Source organism: Brachyhypopomus gauderio, chromosome 13 (assembly GCF_052324685.1).
Source record: "Brachyhypopomus gauderio isolate BG-103 chromosome 13, BGAUD_0.2, whole genome shotgun sequence".
NCBI classification, from domain to species: domain Eukaryota; kingdom Metazoa; phylum Chordata; class Actinopteri; order Gymnotiformes; family Hypopomidae; genus Brachyhypopomus; species Brachyhypopomus gauderio.
The window spans coordinates 12,640,386-12,660,961 of record NC_135223.1 but is presented as its reverse complement, the minus strand read 5'-3'; the positions used below and the strand labels follow the sequence as shown (position 1 = coordinate 12,660,961).

General features: G+C 43.1%; 1 protein-coding gene across 1 annotated transcript; it reads right to left on the bottom strand.

Annotated features, from left to right (window-relative positions):
- Positions 1-3,040: 3,040 nt before the first annotated feature.
- On the bottom strand, positions 3,041-19,375 carry apbb1ip (amyloid beta (A4) precursor protein-binding, family B, member 1 interacting protein). Its single transcript, XM_076970998.1, has 14 exons — positions 19,241-19,375; positions 14,206-14,265; positions 13,736-13,814; positions 13,071-13,378; positions 12,086-12,163; positions 10,367-10,526; positions 8,143-8,264; positions 7,366-7,440; positions 6,993-7,136; positions 6,488-6,598; positions 4,935-5,033; positions 4,530-4,665; positions 4,354-4,406; positions 3,041-3,830 (listed from the first exon to the last, which is right to left on the bottom strand). The coding sequence occupies exons 2-14, from the start codon at positions 14,263-14,265 to the stop codon at positions 3,279-3,281; spliced, it is 1,977 nt and encodes a 658-aa protein (XP_076827113.1). The 5' UTR covers positions 19,241-19,375; the 3' UTR covers positions 3,041-3,278.
- Positions 19,376-20,576: the final 1,201 nt, after the last annotated feature.

The following is a 20,576-nucleotide window of genomic DNA, read 5'->3' as shown; positions in this document are numbered from 1 at the left end:
TAGCTTATGTCTAAAAATATGTTGGAAAAAAATTAAATCAAGTTAATGGGATGTGACCAGTGCAACTCTGGATGGGCTCACGATTGTAAGGGGAGTTTAGAGTGGCCGGGCATTCATATGCATCTCATACAATATAAGAGGGTGTAAACCCCCTGGTGTTATGTTTGTTTGTTTTTTGGGGTTTTTTAAAAATTGGAAATTTGGAAGCAGCAAAGGAAAAGAAACAATTCTATTTAAGAAAAATAATGTAAAGATAAAAAGGAAATCAAAAGACCCATACATTTTATTGTAGCACTTCAGTGATTAAACATGAATAAGATATTTTTTTTTATAAAACATGAAATAGCCGGTGTGTTTTAGTAAAGTTTATAACAATCCAATTATTTTTTATGCTGTTTGTCATTAAACTTGAAATTAAAGGTAATTTCACAACTTTTACACCAAAAGATCCAAGGAAATACACACAAAGCATAATTAACAAAAGCCAAATCAGTTCTATAATAGTGAGTGATGCATACAGACTAATATTAATAATGAATGATGCCTATAGACTAATATTAATAGTGGATGATGCCTATAGACTATATATATATATATATATATATATATATATATATATATATATATATATATATATATATATATATATATATATATATATATATGTATATACATATATATGCATGTGTCTTTTTTGCAATGCTTCACCTTCCTGTTCGCAATACGTGGTTGTTTATATTTTTTGTCTCTCTGTCTACCACTGCTCACCACGTGTGAATGTCCCCAGGGCCGTTGAGTCGGCACCTCAGCTGGACGCCAGATGAAGGTGTCTGAGAACGCCAAGGCTGTGCTGAGCTGTGCTGAGGCAATGGGTGTCTGTTTGGAAACATCTAAAATATTAGAATTCCTTTTCATTTTTCATTGAACACATTTGGTCCAGTGGAATAAACTTTCATGGTTTTAATATCCTCACTATTTTTCAGGAATGTGGTAATGAGTAAAATAGTGTTTGGCTGTTCCTTCCTGCGTTTCTCCATCAGTCCGTCAGCTTTCATGAGTTTAAAGTGAAGCAAAGAGATGAAGAGAGGAACAAGTATCTAATCACAGCTAAAATAAGGTGACCATATGCCCTCTTTTTCCTAAAAAATGTGAATTCCTGAAATGTTCAGGACTTTGCTTTCTTTTCATGTTGACATTGGCTTTCTACAGTTGCTGCACACTGGGCGGCTGTTTTTACATTGCTGTGGTCACTGTTCGTAGGTCCTGTCTTCTCACACACCACAGTTGATCAGTCACGTACATTATTGGTCAGACTGCTTTTCAGTCTGCATGTGTGTATATGAGTGTAGCTGCTTCACATAAATGTATGAATAGAGAAGGTGCATGATGTTTTTATATGGCACCATAGCAAGGCCTAAAAATGCCCAAATACACAAAGCTGAGAGGGACGTTCTGAGAGTGATGTTCTGAGAGTGACGTTCTGAGAGGGACGTTCTGAGAGTGATGTTCTGAGGGTCCGTTCTGATTATGTAGAGCATGCATGTGACAAAATAACTGGTAAATCAGAGCTATTGAAGAGTGTCTAGTGGATTTGTGGTTTTATGGCAACTGATTTTCATTCATTCATTTACGTGAAACTGACTGTTACATTTGGCATACAGCAGGCCATGTTTACCCTTGATGTAACCTTACCATGCATGCTTTCTCTTTGAGATCTCTCTTTCATTGTGTACTTCCTTTGGCCCTCAGTTGAGGGAGGGGTGTCGACTTCACCATTGTGTCCAGACAGCTGAGCACCATCACAGAGCTGGTAAGGCCAGGAAGGTCCTTGATATTGCACATATAGATATAGGTATAGAGCTTTATTGTCATTACACATTGCACAAGTACAAGGTAACAAAATTACTTTCCTCCGTGGCCTCGGTGTAAAGCACCACAAACCCAGATCAGCCCCTCAGCATCAGAAAAGCGCCGCCGTTCACATATAGATGAATAGATGAAGATAAATCTCATTTAATTTTAGATGATGAATATGGCTCACTGGGATCGTGAGAGACAAATTGAGCCAAAGTGTCTAATTGTGTCAGTATGTCAGCATTGTGTTTCATACACATACGCTCACCTTCATCTTTGATCTGATTCACACTTCAGGTTAGGTGTGTTCTGGTGTATGGGTGAGTGTGTCCACACACACGTATGTTTTCTTGTATATAATTTGGCCTGGTCTGGGATCTTACATCATGGGCATTTCCTGTCTGTTGTAAGCTAAAATGGTGAAATCTCACATCTAATGGAATGATTGAGTGAGGCCTCTCTGAATAGTTGCATAACTATTTCAAAAGTTTACCTTAATTGCAAAATAACGAATTGCAAAAGTGATTTGATAAGCCTAATGGCACAGGTAGTTTAGAGGAATCTAGTCAGAAGTTAATATTTAATAGAGAATGTTTTTTAGTAAAAATGTGAGACTTCTATAAGTAAAAGAGCGAACAGGGGTTGTCCAATCAAAGTATCTCAGCAAAAACAAGTGTTTCCTCAGTCCCCTCAATTCATTCTACACTTGGCCTGCAGGTGGAGCTGTTGCTGCACTCACTGACCGAGTCCTTTGTGAGGCAGAAAGGGGCGGAGCCAGCATGGGTTTCACAGCTGCAGGGCAGCTGCTGTTCGTGGCCTGATAAGGCGTGTAGCAGCGCTGGCTGTGAGAGCGACCCCTGGAGCGCGCTCAGAGACCATGGTCCTCACGCCTCGCTCTTATACTTATGTGCTCTCCACCACCTGGAATAACCGGCATGGGTGTTTTAAATCAGGTTTGCAACTAAACTTTTGAGGAGAGTGATTTCAGGAAGAGTTTGAGATGCCTGATTTTGTTCATATATCTGGAATTGTGTAAAATTGTGTGTGTGTGTGTGTGTGTGTGTGTGTGTGTGTGTGTGTGTGTGTATGTGGGGGAGGGGGGGGGGGGGTGGGGGGGGTTATACTGTATGTCTAGTGTAGTCTCTATAAAAGTATGTCTTGCCATACTTTTGAGTACAACAGTGCATATTTACTTTCAACATGTATTTATTACAATATTTAATCCCATAAACCCATTTCCTATTTCCAATCCACCTAAAAATGTGCTTATACAATGTACTTCCAATATTATGGTGTTTAAAATATTAATAAAACGTATATTTACAGCACAAATACTATCTAAAAGGCAAAATAATGAACTGCTGAAAATATTCTACTGCAAAGGCATGTCAAAAACTGACTCAAAAGTTTCCAGCTGGTTTCTTTCATTGCCCGCTACGTTTTTTCTGCATTGCCAGCATCAGTTCATTCATGAAATCGCCTCCAGAGGGCGCTGTTACTGACGCTGTAGTCCGTGTTGGAGGCGGAGGGCCGACTTTCTTCACTAAGGGGATTGGGCGGACTTCAGTGGAAGGAGCAGGTGGAGGAGGCGGTGGTGGAGGTGGAGGCAGACCTCCACCTGCTTCTGGTGGGTTAAAGGCAGGAGGAGGAGGGAAGGATTGTGCTTGAGGCATAGGCGGTGGAGGAAGGTCTCTACCACCAAAACCGCTCATGGCTGGAGGTGGTGGAGGCAGAAAGTCCGGGGGCATCTCCATGTTGTCACAGGGAGGTGGAGGAAGCGGCAGGTCAGGGGGTGGAGGAAGGAAGGCGGGTTGTGTGTGTTGAGGGACGGGACCCAGTGGCTGCTTCTCTCTCCTTACTGGCATGGGAGGTGGAGGAGGAGGCAAGGGTGCAGCAGGACCTGTGGGGTCGGGTGGTGGTGGAGGTAACTCATGTACTGAGGGTGGGGGTGGGAAGGATGCCTGGATGTTAGGACCCTTTAAGAAAAAAAAACAGACAATTTCATATACTGGCAAATAGCTTTGTGTTTAATGGTAAGTATCTCATTCAACAAATGATTTACAAAGGAGGTAACAAGGTGTGAATGCAGTGTGTCCTGTAGGCAGTGTGTCCTGTGTGCAGTGTGTCCTGTGTGCAGTGTGTCCTGTAGGCAGTGTGTCCTGTAGGCAGTATGTCCTGTGTGCAGTGTGTCCTGTAGGCAGTGTGTCCTGTGTGCAGTGTTTCTATAATTCCTTATTTGGAAAACAAATACTGCTGTAAGCATATGATGTTTGCTGTTGCTGCCAGTGTTCACATCTGCACTGCAGTGCTGTTGGAACATATTCACGACCACTGACCAGAGACTACTGACCAGACACTACTGACAAGAGACTACTGATCAGGCACTACTGACCAGACACTACTGACCAGACACTACTGACCAGAGACTATTGACCAGGTATTATTGACCAGGGACCACTGAGCAGAGACTACTGAACAGAGTGTGAGTGGGTGACTCACCTTTGGTGCTGTGTCTGCACAAGATTGGGGTGCATGTCCATTCGCAGCTTTTACTAAAAAGGAATCAATATATAAACATTTCAACCATGTTTTCTTACATGCATACACACACAGGTATTTTGTAAAAGAAGACATGTTGCTTGAAGCTGAAGGCCATCGTTAAGAGCTCTAGACACCTTTTGGTGTTGGAGATGGGGTGGATACACTTGAGGTGGACGGACTTGGCTGGTGGTTCAGACTGGACCAAAGTGTAGAGAGCGAGGAACATCTCCTCATGGCAGTCTTGTAGTTCTCATATAATGTCTTGCCATACTGGAAGTGCGAAATAACCACATGCAGACATGACCTTTCTAATAGAGTAGTGTTCTCAAAAACAAGCCTTGCATTTTGACCATATTGACTGCAGCTGTTTCATATTTTAGTTCTGTCTCAGTCATACACCAGAGACCCATAATCAAGGGTTGTAGGTCACTGATTAGTATGAGGTATGTGGTAATCTTCAACTAAGATTGCATTACATCCTGCATAATCTAGTGTTTCACACACAGGTAAGAAAGGAAACGATGGTGTGTTTGACGCACCTTAGCAATACGGATCCCTGTCACCCACAATTCCATGGTCCACCGATCATCACAGCACAGGTACTTGATGTACTGAGAATCCTTTTGGATCTGGGGGTGCTGAAGATGCATCACACAGGCCTCATTATCACTACAGATCCTCACTTACTCCTCATCATATGATTTAGATGGGCAGACAGTTAGCTGCCTAGCTACTAATACACAGACAGACAGATGATACAACAATTGATCTGTATTGTCATTGCACACACGGGTGCAGAGCAAGGAGGTTTGACCTCTGCCAGGAACAACAAGGAAACAGTGCAAACTGCTGCTACCATAGCAACAATCATTTCCATTTATATACCATAATTATAATACGTGCATTGTTTGTCGTTTGTCCATTTAGTTCAGATATTGCAGAGTGAAAAGGGTCCATCCATGGTTTCCACGTGAAATTAATAAACAAATGTCTGGGGTGATAACAATAAAGAAGTGTAAGATTTTCTGCTGAATTGTAAGTCTGCTGGGTAATATTTCCTGGTTGTGCTGTCTGTGCTGTTTACTCTTAGCGGAATACTGGGAGCTGTAGTTGACTGGTTGACTGAACACACACACACACACACACACACACACACACACACGGAGTGCATATAAAATGAAATGAACACACACTCACTTCTACACTTCTATTTATATATATATACGGACATGACGTTTACATAGCATGAACAGCAGATGGTGAAATAAACTTTGACTTTTGAATATAAATAAAATCCTCATTCGGATGCCACCCCTTGTGTGGTTTTGGCCTTTTAAATGAATCGTTTCCGAAACAAAGCCTCCTGTGACTATTAATGTGTCCTGCCACCATCTGCAGCTCCTCACAGCAGTGGTGCAAAAGGTTCAAACACATCAGCTCGGCTTTCTTCAGAGACAGCCATTTAGGTAATTACAGTATGTTAGGGCAAGGGGCGTGAAGGAGACACACACCTTGGAATAATCGTCTGGCAAAGTTGTGATTAGTTACCCCGAGTTAGTAAGCTGTACCTGCACCCTGAGTAATAACCCAACAGCTGCAGAACAGAACAGATTTAACATGCAGTATTAGGTAACCTAATGCCAGATGGCTGTACTTTCCAGCACGTCCTTTGTCATTAGAGGGGCTCAGGAAAAGTTCTTATTAAGTGTCTGGAGATTTGGCAGCCAACTTTGACCTGGAAACAGTTGGTCCTGCTTGCCGTCCTTGATGGATCAGCACCTTCAGGTCTTCTGTTTGTGCCTTGGTGTTGCTCATGACTAAACTACGTCCAGCGTAACTGCTGACACAAAATCTGTGGCAGTAGCAACTTTCAGATCCTTATAATCTCCTTTTTTTTTAGGTCTGTTAGCACATCTATTCCTCAACTGTGGACTACTACCAGCTACAAAAAGCAAGAGGACTAAATGTTTATGAGCACACACTGCAGAGTGAGCATTAAAACACCCACAGGGTTGATGCAGGGTTGGTTTTGTAGTGAATTTGAGAACAATCACTATCACTGATCATGATTCTGTACAGCTAAAACTCCCACCTTAAGAACGAAGCAGTATTCTGTTGGAGCTTTATATCTGGTTTTGCAGTCGTGGCAGTAGTACACGTTCACGTTGTCAAACTGCAAGAAGCACACTAGGTCTCGGGACGACTGGGGAGAGACGGAAAACAGGACAAAATAAAATATTCCTCTGCAGAAGATAGGCCTTCTCTGAATGAATCAGAGGGCAAGGTTATAGAGTGGAAGAGATCACCATCAGTAAAATTATTTAGAATATAGGATGAGCTATTTTCAATTAGGGTAAATAATTTCAGATGCCCTGTGGTGTGTTGTGTGGTCTTGAAACAGGGTTAGTTCTGAGTCTCACCAGCCTCATTTTCATTCCTGCTGAAGATATACTGAACTTCATGCTGGCCTCCATATCTGAGCCAAGCATGGTGTATGTGAGAAACAGACAGAAAGTGTGTGTGTGTGTGTGTGTGTGTGAGAGAGAGAGAGAGAGAGAGAGGGAGAGCATGTTGATTGTCCTCTCCGGCATGCTGACCTTGGTCTTCCCCTTGGGTAAGTAGTACATTCCAGAAGCACGCAGCAGGAAGTAGCGTGGCTTCCAGGATTTCTTCCCCTCCTCTTTAAGATGCAGAACACCTTCTAGGTCAGGCACAATCACCGACTGCCCACAGAAGTTCTCCTGGGCACCCAAAAGAACGCATGCAGTCAGAGAGATTAAGCCTGCTTCCCTCTGGCCAAACCAATCTATTTCAGCGCGGATAACTTGAAATACACTTGATCCACAGAAAACTGCTTGCTCATGAAAAAAAACTGAAATCATCACAATATCATCATTTGCATTAGCATCAGCATTAGCGTTCTTCCATACGTAAGAAAGTCTCCCCCTCTCCCTTGACAGGACCACTCACCTCCAGGAGGAGCTCCTTATCTTTCTCTTTCATGTCCTTAAGTGACTTCTTATCCTTCTTCCACATATAGAACTTCTGCGGAGGGAAATATCGATAAGTAGGACTCAGTCCTGCTGTCCATGCAGAGTATTGGTGTCTGACAGTCTGATAGGAGATCCTGATCAGTGTTACTGTAATCGTTCATCATCATCTTATGGAGGTGCTCTGCATCGCAACCTCTGTGCTTCGGCAGACCTGTACCTCTCTCCCACAACCCTTACACACAAGCCTGCGTCTGCCAACAGCCATGAATAATTAACGACCAAATATTGCAAAGTTCTATGTTGTGATCGTGAATAAAGTAGCCAATGTCTGCCGTCTGCATTGACTTCCCACCGCTGCCAGGGGACATATCGGCCACATTCCTCATCCAAAGACCTCATGAAGACTGTACAGTAGAAGGAGTAACAGAGGTCAGAGGGGTCATGAGAGGCACCGCTCTGCAGTGGGAGCAGGATGTCGCGGTATGAGACGAAGAGCATCAGGTCAGCCAAAGAAGAAAGGAGTCTCGTAGTGAGTTATAACGTCAGCTGATAAACGTATGATATTTTTATTTACATAGAATGGAGAGAATAGAAAATGTACACTGGAATGTGTGAAATTTTGGTAAACCGTTAATGAATCACGAAAGCCTACGTCTGTTATGTATTAACATTGTGTCATCACAATACAAATGAACCAATCTTGAATTTTTAAGGCATAAAGAACAGGCCCAAAACAAGCTGAACTGAAACCTGCCTGTGGGTTTGTGAAGACTTCATACTTGTCCCTCCTCTCTCGGAAGAGCACTTTGTTCTCACTGTCCCGTGTCCATGCTGACAGAGGTTCCACTGGGGTCTCGTGGTCCTCAAAGCCTCGCTCTATGGAGAAGATGCACGCCAGTCAGCACTCAAGTCTACAGCATTTGCAGTCAGAGACAACCAACCGGAAAAACACATGCCTGACACAGTTCACAGACAGTTTAGAGTCATTATTTCCTGTTGGGAAAAGGAAGTCAATGATAAACTGTGCAGTGCCTTGATTGTGATGACCATGCTGAAAAGTGCCAAAGCAATAGTAACCAAGACATTACAGTGTGATCTTCACATCCTACCTTAAGAGTGTTGTGTTCTCTGTATCACACCACTGTACTAAAAAAAGATAGAAAAAAATCCCCTACCTCAGATCTTTCACAAGATCAGTGTCAGTTTTGTTTCTGCATATTTTAAACATGTCCTAATAAATCTTGACAGCGGACAGCAAGTGGACAGTAAGTGATGTGGTGTAGGTTTTAAACATACCCCTGTTCATCTAGACTCCCTCTCAGCCCACCCAAGCACTGCGGTGGAGCCAATGTGCACATAAAATTGTCTATAGCACTTAAGGTTCTAGATAAAAGAGCTTGTGCACTAATTAAACTGGGTTTGGTGGGGCTTGCTGGTGGTCCGTGCCTTTGACCCACAGCCCCTTCCAGGGAGCTGTTTGAACCAAACGCTGTTTCCTGGGTTCCTCTACATGGGATTACATTTATAGACTGCTGGGCCAGCATACTAAAATCGCCTTCTCTGTGTGAACTCCACTGTTACCTCCAGTGTTGACTCAATTCAAATGCAGCTACTTAAAGAGTAGATCAGTACACAAAAACTGCCCGGTCATTCAAGTAATTACATCGCCTATTGTAGATAGCTCCTGAGTTTCAGATGGGATTCAGGTTTCAGATGAAGGTTCTGGTTTGAGTTACAGTTGAGCCATGTGCTTCTGCCCCTGCTTTCTCAAGAGACATGTCACATGTTTTGTATTCAGCATGGCAGCCAATCAGGTATATGCATGCATGGCAAAACTCAATGCATAAGTTCAGGTACTCAGTAATTCAGTTAATTGCTTGCTAGTTGTAGGCATTACCAACGTTTCTGTAGTGCAGCTGTTGTTTATAAGCACTGTTAACACTACTCTAGTGTAAGTAATTTGACAGATGCACACTAAAGGCTGTTTAAGAAAGGCTGGGAACTGAATTATATATTCATTAAATATTTATAAAACAAAAAGAAATGTCGAAAGAGATGGCAAGAGGGGACGTGCCAGAGCAACTATTGGACTACAGGAAGAGGACTATAGGAAGAGGGGACATGCCAGATCACTTATAGGACAAATGGAAGAGGGGACATGCCAGAGCAACTATTGGACTACAGGAAGAGGGGACATGCCAGATCACTTATAGGACTATAGGAAGAGGGGACATGCCAGATCACTTATAGGACTATAAGAAGAGGGGACATGCCAGAGCAACTATTGATCTACAGGAAGAGGACTATAGGAAGAGGAGACATGCCACATCACTTATAGGACTATAGTAAGATACAACATGCCAGATCACTTATAAGACTATAGGAAGATGGGACATGTCCGATCTCTTAAGGACTATAGGAAGAGGGGACATGCCAGATCACTTATAGGACTATAGGAAGAGGGAACATTCCAGATCACTTATGGAACTATAGAAAGAGGGGACATGCCAGAGCACCTATAGGACTATAGGAAGAGAGATGACATAACAGATCACTTATAGGACTATAGGAAGAGGGGGCATGACAGATCACTTATTAGGACTATAGGAAGAGGGAACATTCCAGATCACTTATGGAACTATAGAAAGAGGGGACATGCCAGAGCACCTATAGGACTATAGGAAGAGAGATGACATAACAGATCACTTATAGGACTATAGGAAGAGACGGCATGACAGATCACTTATTAGGACTATAGGAAGAGGGAACATTCCAGATCACTTATGGAACTATAGGAAGAGGGGATTTGCCAGAGCACCTATAGGACTATAGGAAGAGGGGATTAGAACATAAGTCACATTTCCTTATGACAGAGAGGCTGACAAGATACAATACAATAAATAACAGTGACATTTTCAGTGGTGAGTGCATGTGTGTACGTGTGTGTGTGTGTGTGTATGGATGTGCGTGTTTTGCACCTGTCTGCAGATCTGGATTGGTCTCACACAAACACCAATCCACGTTGACATCGCAGTGCGTCTTCTCAAAGAGGTTGTCTATCACATCTCGCACCGTCTGTCTCTCGTCCACCATAAGGGTCTTTGAGCTTCCATCAGTCATCTCCACCTTCACTATCAGCTACTCAAACGTAAACAGACGTCACATCACACACTGACCACATACATCCAGCTCCACTGCAGTGAGCACCGTGGTTATGGTTAAGGTTATGGTTAAGGCTTCCCTCTGCTCTGGGTTCAGGTGTAGTCTCATTTTCACTTATTTGTAAAAAAAAGGGCTAAACAATTATAACTAAACAATTCAACAACACAAACAAACAAACAAATAATTTATTTAAATAAATAAATAATAACCTCTATTCCACATGTTGTTTTTCTTTCGGTTTTAATGAGGAAACGAAGCATTAAAATTCAGTTCCCAAAAGATCCATGTTTACTTCCATTAAGGAAACGAAGCATTGAACATTAGATTTCCGATTAAGTCTTTGATTTTGGGTGCACGCGCCTGACCCTAACCGTGAAATCCGCCCATCTGGCCCTCAACGCTCGTATGGTGCAGCAGTCACGTTGAGATAACCCGTGCGTTTGCCCACACTGCGCTCTTAGCTCTGGCCACGTACAGCTGACATCTGCTCGCACCCTTGCTGAATTTCAGGAGGTCTCTGATATCACTAGTCAGAAATAAAATACTATCAAATCTCGATCGCTTTTAACCACAGGAGGAGTATCTCCGGTGGCCTTCTGAAATGTGTTTCCTGTATACCCGCCGTTCCAAACCCACACTGCGTTCTCCACGCAGATTCACTCCGTCTCACTCGGTGTGGAAAGAAATTACGTCTGCAATATTTCACTGCTCCTATGATACCATCATGATGGCAAACATCCTTTATTCTGAAAAATGGGTTGCAGAGGAATGGTTGAAAAAAGATGCGGCGAAATAAGACACCGCCTTGGTATAACCCAATAAACATAAATAATTGAGCGACGTTTCGATGATAGTATCACTGACAATATATAGTGTAGCTCATTCATTAAAACAAATATAAACGATTTTGAATATACGTTTTAAAATAATATCATAATAGCTATAGCTACAAAAGATGCTCTGAGAGTGAAACAAAAGTCGTTTTGACCGTCTGTAATGAGAAACAACAACAAAGTTTGGTCTGGCTGTATTTCTAACCCATCAGGAAGCTTCTCTACAGGAAGACAGGCCTCTTCCGTCAGCTACTCTTCATGTGCCCACCACGCGCGTAGGCGTAGTAGAAACAGATTAGAACGGATGGTGTGAAGTTGCAGTCCTTCATTGGCTAAAGTTAACAACCGTAGAGTTGACTCTAGCGTCTTGAATGGACGCTCTCAGGGGAGTTACCATTAGGTCTTACTCAGGGATTGAGCTTGAGTTAGCAAAGTTACTGAAATACTCCTTGTAGTTCTTCATTCGCCGTTTGTTTTCTGATAAGGCAAGACTGATTCTTTTATTTAGAAAGGAAAACCTCTCTTTGGGCCTTCTGACAAAGCCAGATGTTTTCCAGCCATAGAATGAGTACAATGAGTGCCTAACAATAAGTACAAGCATGGTAGGATAAGTTAGTCTTACCCCACCACTTATAATGAAAAGTCTCAGCCATCTGGATGATGCGTCCTTTCTGAAACGTAGGAGAGATTCATCCTTCTCACCTTCTTAACTTTGGCCTCCTTCAGCTTTTCCAGAGCGAGTTTAATTTTGTCTGCTTTCATCTGCGCTTCTGCGTCCTCCTGAACACAACAAAGGAGAGCGTGAGGTAACACACTCCCCACAGTCCCTAAACCATGACACAGCAGCGGGCTCGGGGCTCCATGACTGCAGCCTGTTACGTATGAGGGTCACCGAAAAGACCCACGCAGCCTCCACACCCTTCCCTGCTAGATTATTAGGTTCTTATTATTAGGTCATTATTAGACTGACTTCTTTTAATAAGCAGTATATAATAGCATTTCTAGACTGGCCTAGAAAATAATTCTGTTTGAATGGAGACTGGATGGGAGTCCATGTCTGGTGCTCAGTGTCTTACTCTGTGTAGCACATTCAAAGGGGAAGAGCAGCACCATCAACACATACCAAGCCAAACAGTTACTTTGTGAAATTAAATTATGGGTTTCACTTCTAGAGCATTACAGTAAATCTGTTGATAAATAAAGGAAGTTAGACATGCATTGCCTGTTATGCAGTAGAATAGCTGAATTCATGAAGCATGTGTTAGCAGTGTCATGTCTCTCATTCCTTTGAAAAATTATAACCTAATCAGGTTAACACTGACACTGGCCTAAAAGCTGAACTGTTTGTGATGGATAATAATGGATAATACTTTTGGAAGCACTGTATTCAGCAGAAGCAATGATCGCACTGATACCTTGCATATGATAAACTGTGACCAGTGGAGGAAGTGTTATCTGGTGGAAAAACATGTCTACATGTGTATGCGAGTGTATGCGAGTGTGTGTGTGTGTGTGTGTGGGCGAGTGTGTGTGTGCGTGTGTGTGTGTGTGTGTGTGTGTGTGTGTGTGCGTGTGGCCGAGTGTGTGTGTGCGTGTGTGTGTGTGTGTGTATGTGTGTGTGGGCATGTGTGAATGTGTGTGTGCATATACATGTGCATGTGTACACGTGTCTCAGAGACTAACTTACTGGTGATATTTTAGAGCACGGTGCAGATGGAGATGGCTGTGTTGTGTTAGCAATGGTAGAAGTGAAACTTGGGGTGTTGCTGTGGACAGCAGGGACTTCACACTTTGGCTGTGAGGGCAGAGGTCCACAGGGGTCGGGGGAGCCAGCAAAAGTGAAACCAACTGCCGGAGCCGCTGGAGGTGGGAGCGCCCTGGGCTCCTGTACACCACCTCTATCTGCAGCGAACTTCTCCTCCGTGGCGCTCAGGTCTGCCACCAGGTCGGCCATCAGCGCGTCCAGGTCATTGTCCTCCAGCTGATGTAGCGATGCTTGGAAGACAAATGGTGGAGCAAGAAGGGAAACACAAGGTCATTCAAGGGGACAAGCGGCCATTGTGAGACGTTACCCAAACGCCTCCTGCTTTATCAGCTCCCACAGGCTAGCACTCGCACCCACACCTGCTGCTTATCGGACTTCAGCTGACGTCTGCACAATAGCCAGACATTTCAGAGACATGGCCACCCATACCGCTCTTCAGGTTGGTGCATTACTGGACCTGTGCCAATCTTATGGCTAAATAACAGTATATTTATTATGAAAGTATAGGTTTGGAGCGTGTCATGAATCTCTGTGGGGTTGGAAACAGGACACCTCGTTGTAGAAACGTGCATCCCAGCACCGTTTACCATTCAGATCTGTGAAGCCGATGGAGAAGTTCACTTGCTGGCTGGACTTGGATTCTGACTCTGGAGCGTCTTCTAGGCTCTGACGAAATGCACCGAAAGGACAGATTAACTCAAATATCTCACCAAAACCATGTGTCTTCACAACATAATTTTCAAAATAGGAGCTGTCCATTCTGAGAATTCATCTGAAAAGTTATTTATATCTAAGAAGCAGCTTTAGAGATTACAGCAAATTGATGCAAGCATAGTGGAGGTTCTGGATAGCACATTTGTAAGATCCTTGTTCAGAAATTTCAGCTAATTGCAGGTGTGGTATATCTTCATAAGCAATCAAGGCAGTTCACATAAACATTTACATTGGCCAGATGGAAATCTTGCTTTGGACACTGACTAATATTAGGACACCTTATTAAGACACAAGTACTACGAGAAAATACGGTCTGAATAACATAGTTGCAGGAATGTCTTACCTGCGTGAGGAGATCCATCTCCTGCAGCATGTCCGTGAACATGGCGTCGATGTCGTCCATCTACAGCACACAAGAAACAATTCACCAATGTAAAGAGATGTTTTCGACCTTACAAATAGCTGTGCTGTTTTAATGCAGTAAGTGCCACTCGAGTCAATGAGAATCATGAACTTAGACAAACACAACAAGAAAAAAGGACCAGCCAAGAAAAAGCAGAACATGAATGAAAATGAATGGCAGGAATTGCTGTGTTTCACTTGTCAGATTGTATTACACACCAGTCTTTCTAAACCCTACAGCAGGTGCACACATATAAACCCATTTATTTGTGATCAAGGCTGTCCAGATGAGATCGCTTTCTTTTGTTGTTTGATTCCATGATCTTTTTACTTTGCAGATCTTTGCAATTTTCAGCTAGTTGGAGTAGGTCCTATAGATCTTGATAGATCATGACAGACATCTGTGCTCAAAGGCAAAAGGGACTACATTTTTATGCATTACTATATGTAGCCTGGAGGTAGAAATTGCACAACGCCTAACACACAGCACCGAGATGAAAGCAGGCCTGACATATCTCTGCCAGGCATGCAATCTTTGTCAGGACATGCAGGCTTTGGAAAAGTGAAATGTGGTGGCTTCCACAGCAAATAAGACTGCAGGGGAATGTGACCTGAACATACCCAGCACCGCCGCCTCCCAGGCCAACAGCCTTCATTAGTGCTATCGTTAATACTCTTGTTGGTAGTTTTCATTTTGTGTTATTGGACTAATAAAAATCCTCTCATGTTCTCTGTTGTACACAAACTGCTGCTAGATGTGTATTGAGTTTCCTTGTCTTAAGACTGTTGGATTGAGCCCAGATTGTGAAAACAGCAGATCAAAAGTAAGTGGCCAAGCTGCAACCAATTATATGGCCCCCGACACCACCCACGACACCGCCCACCCCCTCCACCCTCCCCACCTCCAAGGAAAGCATGGCTGCTGTGATGTCAGCACATCCTGTCAGTGCTCCTACAATGTGAAGCCTGCGGCTAGTTCAGTCCTCTCCAGTTCTCCATCTCTGTCAGAGGCAAAATCTCTAGACACGTGTCAGCTAAACACACTCCACTGTTGCCATACTACGTTACTGCTGCCAAATAGGATTTTATACTTGCTCTATGATATAATAGTTGAGTCAGGACCAGTGATATAACAAAAAAGCTAGGTTTTTTTTTTTTGAAGAGGGGGTTCAAATAAATAGTTAGCTTCTTCTAACCTTTCATCCAAATGCCAGTTAGCCGTTAGCTAATGCAAGCTAGTGCAGATCTTTTCTATCTAATCTACATCATGGACTTCCTTTCTAGCCGAATAAGCATCATTACTTGCAGTGTACTGGCAAGTGCTACGTAACAACAATACAATTATATGATTGAGATCACCAAAAATCGAATTAAGGCACGGTGCAATAAGAGTCCTGAGTATAAACGACACACTGCAGTGTTTGATGAGAAAACATACCAGCTGCTCATTCTGCGGGTAGTGCAGGACTTGGTGCCCTCGGTACATGCACAAGACCTCATTTAACAGATCAGATCTGACTGGAGGCCTGAGCAGTGAACCACAGGCAGGGATCTGTGTTCTGGTCTATAGGGATCTATTTTGTGGTGTAAGGTAGATGTGGCAGGATCCCAAGCGTTCCATAAAAGGAATAAAGCGTCCCTGACCATACAGCTTCCCTTTCATATCACGAAACCTTTGAATTCAGTTATTTCCTTCCGTTATAACTGTGCATGTGTACTTTATTTTGTTGTATCAGATGACACATCTTTCCTGTGTGGGTTGAAATATGAACAGGATTGCTGTACCTTGAAGGCAAAACCATTCTTAAAAGTGATACCTTTCCAATAAAAATATTTTAATGTCATCACAACCAGAACCAAACCCTCCCACCGAAAACTTTTATAGTAAATTATTATTACTATTAATATTATTTTAAAAACCTCACATAAGTGCCTAAACTAGTAACTAAACTAAGGCAAGGCAAGGCAAGGCAAGTTTATTTATATAGCACCTTTCATACACACTGGCAATTCAAAGTGCTAAGTTGAAATAGCAACCAGCAGCACCTGTATGCTTAACAGTCTGATCCATGTTATTTAGCACAGTTCTCCACACTGTCAGGATGGTGTAGAGTTGCACGTCTGTGCACTCAGCGACGTGGTTAGGCAACTTCCCCTCTCTCGATGTTGAAAGCAACAGTGAAGTTTCCAACAGGAAGTAGACAACACCTCACAGCACCCTGCACAATGAAGCAACATGCCTATTCATACATGTTTGCATATTAATTTATAAATTATGCAGCTGTGTTCAGAGTACAATGGTGAATACATATATTGCATCTGTAACATATCCCAATCGTTGCTACTACCTTACCACTGAATTCTGCTGCACACATAAATCATAAATAAAACGAGAGAGTGATATTTTATTCGATGTCAACATGATAGAATTGACCTTTCTGTGTCAGAGGGATCTTCTGGTGGTTGCTACTGTGTAGCAGGTAGTAACACTGACACTCATATGGGACACAGGGTTGTACCCACATCTGGGTAAGAGTTCTGTGCTGTACCAATAAGAGTCCTTGGGCAAGAATGATAGCAAGACTCCCATCTGTACACTGACCTAGCTCAGAAACACGCTTGAAATTGTTGAAGTTGCACTGGATATGAGCATGTGTTGAATGTTATTTTTGCTTTGCCTTTCTGCAGCAAAAGATGGAGGTGTAGTTACTTCTCCTTTCAGTTTTTTTTGCCTTTTTTTCCTCTGCTATGACAACATCAGACTTCCTGCACCTTTCAAAGGCCAGAGTCTGTGTTGGAGAAGACGAGCATTAAACAGCTTGGCAGAATGTATCAGTGGTGCGCGTAGTTTCTCTCTCTCTTACGGCTTAGAAGGACTGGATTTCGAAATGCAGGGATTGGCTGCACTGTGGTGAGGCACACGTTGGATGATGACTGCAGTAACCATGGTGCCAGGCCCCTGTCCATTGTTTGCATTTGTTTACATTGATCACAAGAAGCCTGTCGTCTCACACCGCAAGACATACATGTCTCAGGCTCTCCCAGCAGGCGCTGATGGCGCTGAAAGAACAGGACCGCTGGTGCATGCACTTGCTTTGGTCCAAATATGTTTAATTTCATAATCGCCTGACTTATCGGGGTCCTGAGTTCTGAGTTCAAAGCAACCAGCAGTCTCACATAAATCAAACGGGTTGCGGCTCTGGACTGAACGCAGTTTCTAATTCGAGAGTATTAACAATGAGAAGCCACAGCCGAAGTGTTGAAAATAACACTGAACCAAACCCTTACGCCAATATATTCACCCCACCACACATACAGGAAACAATCAATCTGAGTAACATAAACAGCAAATGGATGGTCAATGCAGAATGGAGAATAAGACGCATTATTCACACCATAGTTTTGTAGAGTTCTATCCAATGAAAAGTGATCTTACACTTATATACCACTGACAGAGAAATGACATTTTCTCAGAAATGGAAAAGACCCACAGGCTGTGAGAACTGCACCCATACAAATAGATCTACAAGTAGACTTGATTACTCAACCCCCAGGACTACATATACAGTTCCATACAAACATCCCTCTCTCATTTTCTAGAGGCACTTTTTATCCCCATACAGACTTTATACAGACAGGTCTACAGATAGGCTGCCATACAGACTCAAACTAATCATGACACAGCATGTCCAAAACTTCTGACAGTAGTGCATAACCCATATCCAGTCTCATCAACTTGAGGTGCTGCTTTTCAGACTTCACATCTTAAAACATGGATTCTCTGTTAGTCCAAGCCAAAATAAACAGCTGTTTTTTGTCCAAAACAAAACAAGGATTGCATTTAGTCAAAATGCCTTTTACATGATAGCAGTCAGTGTCACATAATGACTCATTTAGGCATTGATAGGTCTAGTGTCATTATGGAATAAATGTGACAGAAGTCAACACATCCATCCCTGTAAAAATGTAATCAGCTCAACGTCTGGTATGATTCATCATCTTAAGGTTACTTTTCATTATATAAGCATGAAATGTGCATCAGCTGGGTGTAGTTCTGGATTTAATTCTGGGTGTTGTTCTGGATGCAATTCTGGGTGTAGTACTGGATATGGTTATGGGTGTGGTTCTGGGTGTGCTACTGTCTGAGAGGTATGGTATTTTCATTTAATGATAGTGAGCACTGCCTGACTGCTGGTAATTGACATTTTGACATTGAAATTAATATTAAACAAAATAAATCTTTCTTTAAAAACCTTTGTTTAATTATAAATTGTCAATATCAATAGCAATTGTCAGGCACTCTCCTTCTCTGTTTACAGTATGAAATGTGAAGTCATATGTCAGTTGTGAACATCAGCAGAATACACACACATATGTGTGTGTAATTACCGTATATATATAAATAAATGGCTACAGCTCATAACCGCATGGCCTGGGCCCTGACTCATGTACTCTCTGACACACTCTGCCCTGCCATTTGTCTAGTTTTTATCCAAATCTGTTCTCAGCTGAACACTGCATTTCACCAGTGGAACTGATATTTCAACATAACATGATAAATTTGGAATGTCCAGCTCCTCAGTATGGAAGAATTTAGAAGTGACCATTTAAGTGTTAATAACTACCTTACGTAGACCAGAACAACAGAATCAGAATCATTTGAGAGCTATGGGAAACCTACAAGTGGGCTTCACCCGCTAAGTCTATATATTCTGCACCTCTTGACAAATGTCAAGAGAGCTGATAAGAACACAATACAGCCGATAAGAAAGCAGGTCAATTAAGCCTTTCTGCTCTGAGTTCGGTCCAATACATGTTTTGACAAAGTACTACAGAAAATCACACACACATGTGCTGTTACAGCTAGTACTGTAGTACTGTGACACCATTCTAAAAAAAAATAAAATAAATATATAAATAAGTAAATGCATATATATATATATATATATATATATATATATATATATATATCCTACCTTTAAAGTAATCCTTTGGACTCAATGTATAAAAAATCGATTCATAAATGATTTTTTCCCCCAAAGATGTATTGTGGCAACCGATCGTACGTGTGGCAGCTGCCTTTGAGTTGCTGACAGTTAGCTAACTTCCTGTGGCATGCGGAAGTTCAGGTCCAGACCTGTTCACTGCATTTCCACTGGGGTGGGGGTGGGCAGCACCTCAGAGACGACACGTCCCATAGAGGACGCCACGCAGAGAAGGACCTTCCTTCTGTTTCACTACACACGAAAAACATGCTATTTCATGTGTATGTACTATATGTCTTGTACTGTGAAGTATGTGTGTGTGTGTGTGTGTGTGTGTGTGTGTGTGTGTGTGTGTGTGTGTGTGTGTGTGTGTGTGTGTGTGTGTGTGTGTGTGTGTGTGTGTGTGTGTGAGCATAAGTGTCAGGCTTGTGGGTTTTTTAAACAAATTACAGTGAGAGGGACTTTGATAACTCATTGGTCTGCAAGCCCCTGTCAGCTCTGTGGTGAACTGGCCAGTCTTGGCGTGAAGCTGATGGTGGTATAACAAGCAGTGTGAACAGGACTAAGATGGAAGTGCTTGTGTGAACTGCAGTTCTAGAGGGACAAGAGTAGAGGGACAGGAGCAGAGGGACAAGAGCAGAGAGACAGGAGAAGAGAGACAGGAGCAGAGGGACAGGAGCAGAGGGACAGGAGTAGAGGGACAAGAGCAGAGAGACAGGAGCAGAGGGACAGGAGCAGAGGGACAGGAGAAGAGAGACAGGAGCAGAGGGACAGGAGAAGAGGGACAGGAGTAGAGGGACAAGAGTAGAGGGACAGGAGCAGAGGGACAGGAGCAGAGGGACAGGAGAAGAGAGTCAGGAGCAGAGGGACAGAAGAAGAGGGACAGGAGAAGAGGGACAGGAGTAGAGGGACAAGAGCAGAGGGACAGGCGCAGAGGGACAGGAGTAGAGGGACAAGAGCAGAGGGACAGGAGTAGAGGGACAGGAGCAGAGGGACAGGAGCAGAGGGACAAGAGTAGAGAGACAGGAGCAGAGGGACAAGAGCAGAGGGACAGGAGAAGAGGGACAAGAGCAGAGGGACAGGAGCAGAGGGACAGGAGCAGAGGGACAGGAGTAGAGGGACAGGAGCAGAGGGACAGGAGCAGAGGGACAGGAGTAGAGAGACAGGAGTAGAGGGACAGGAGAAGAGGGACAGGAGTAGAGGGACAAGAGCAGAGGGACAGGAGAAGAGGGACAGGAGTAGAGAGACAGGAGTAGAGGGACAGGAGAAGAGGGACAGGAGTAGAGGGACAGGAGTAGAGGGACAGGAGAAGAGGGACAAGAGCAGA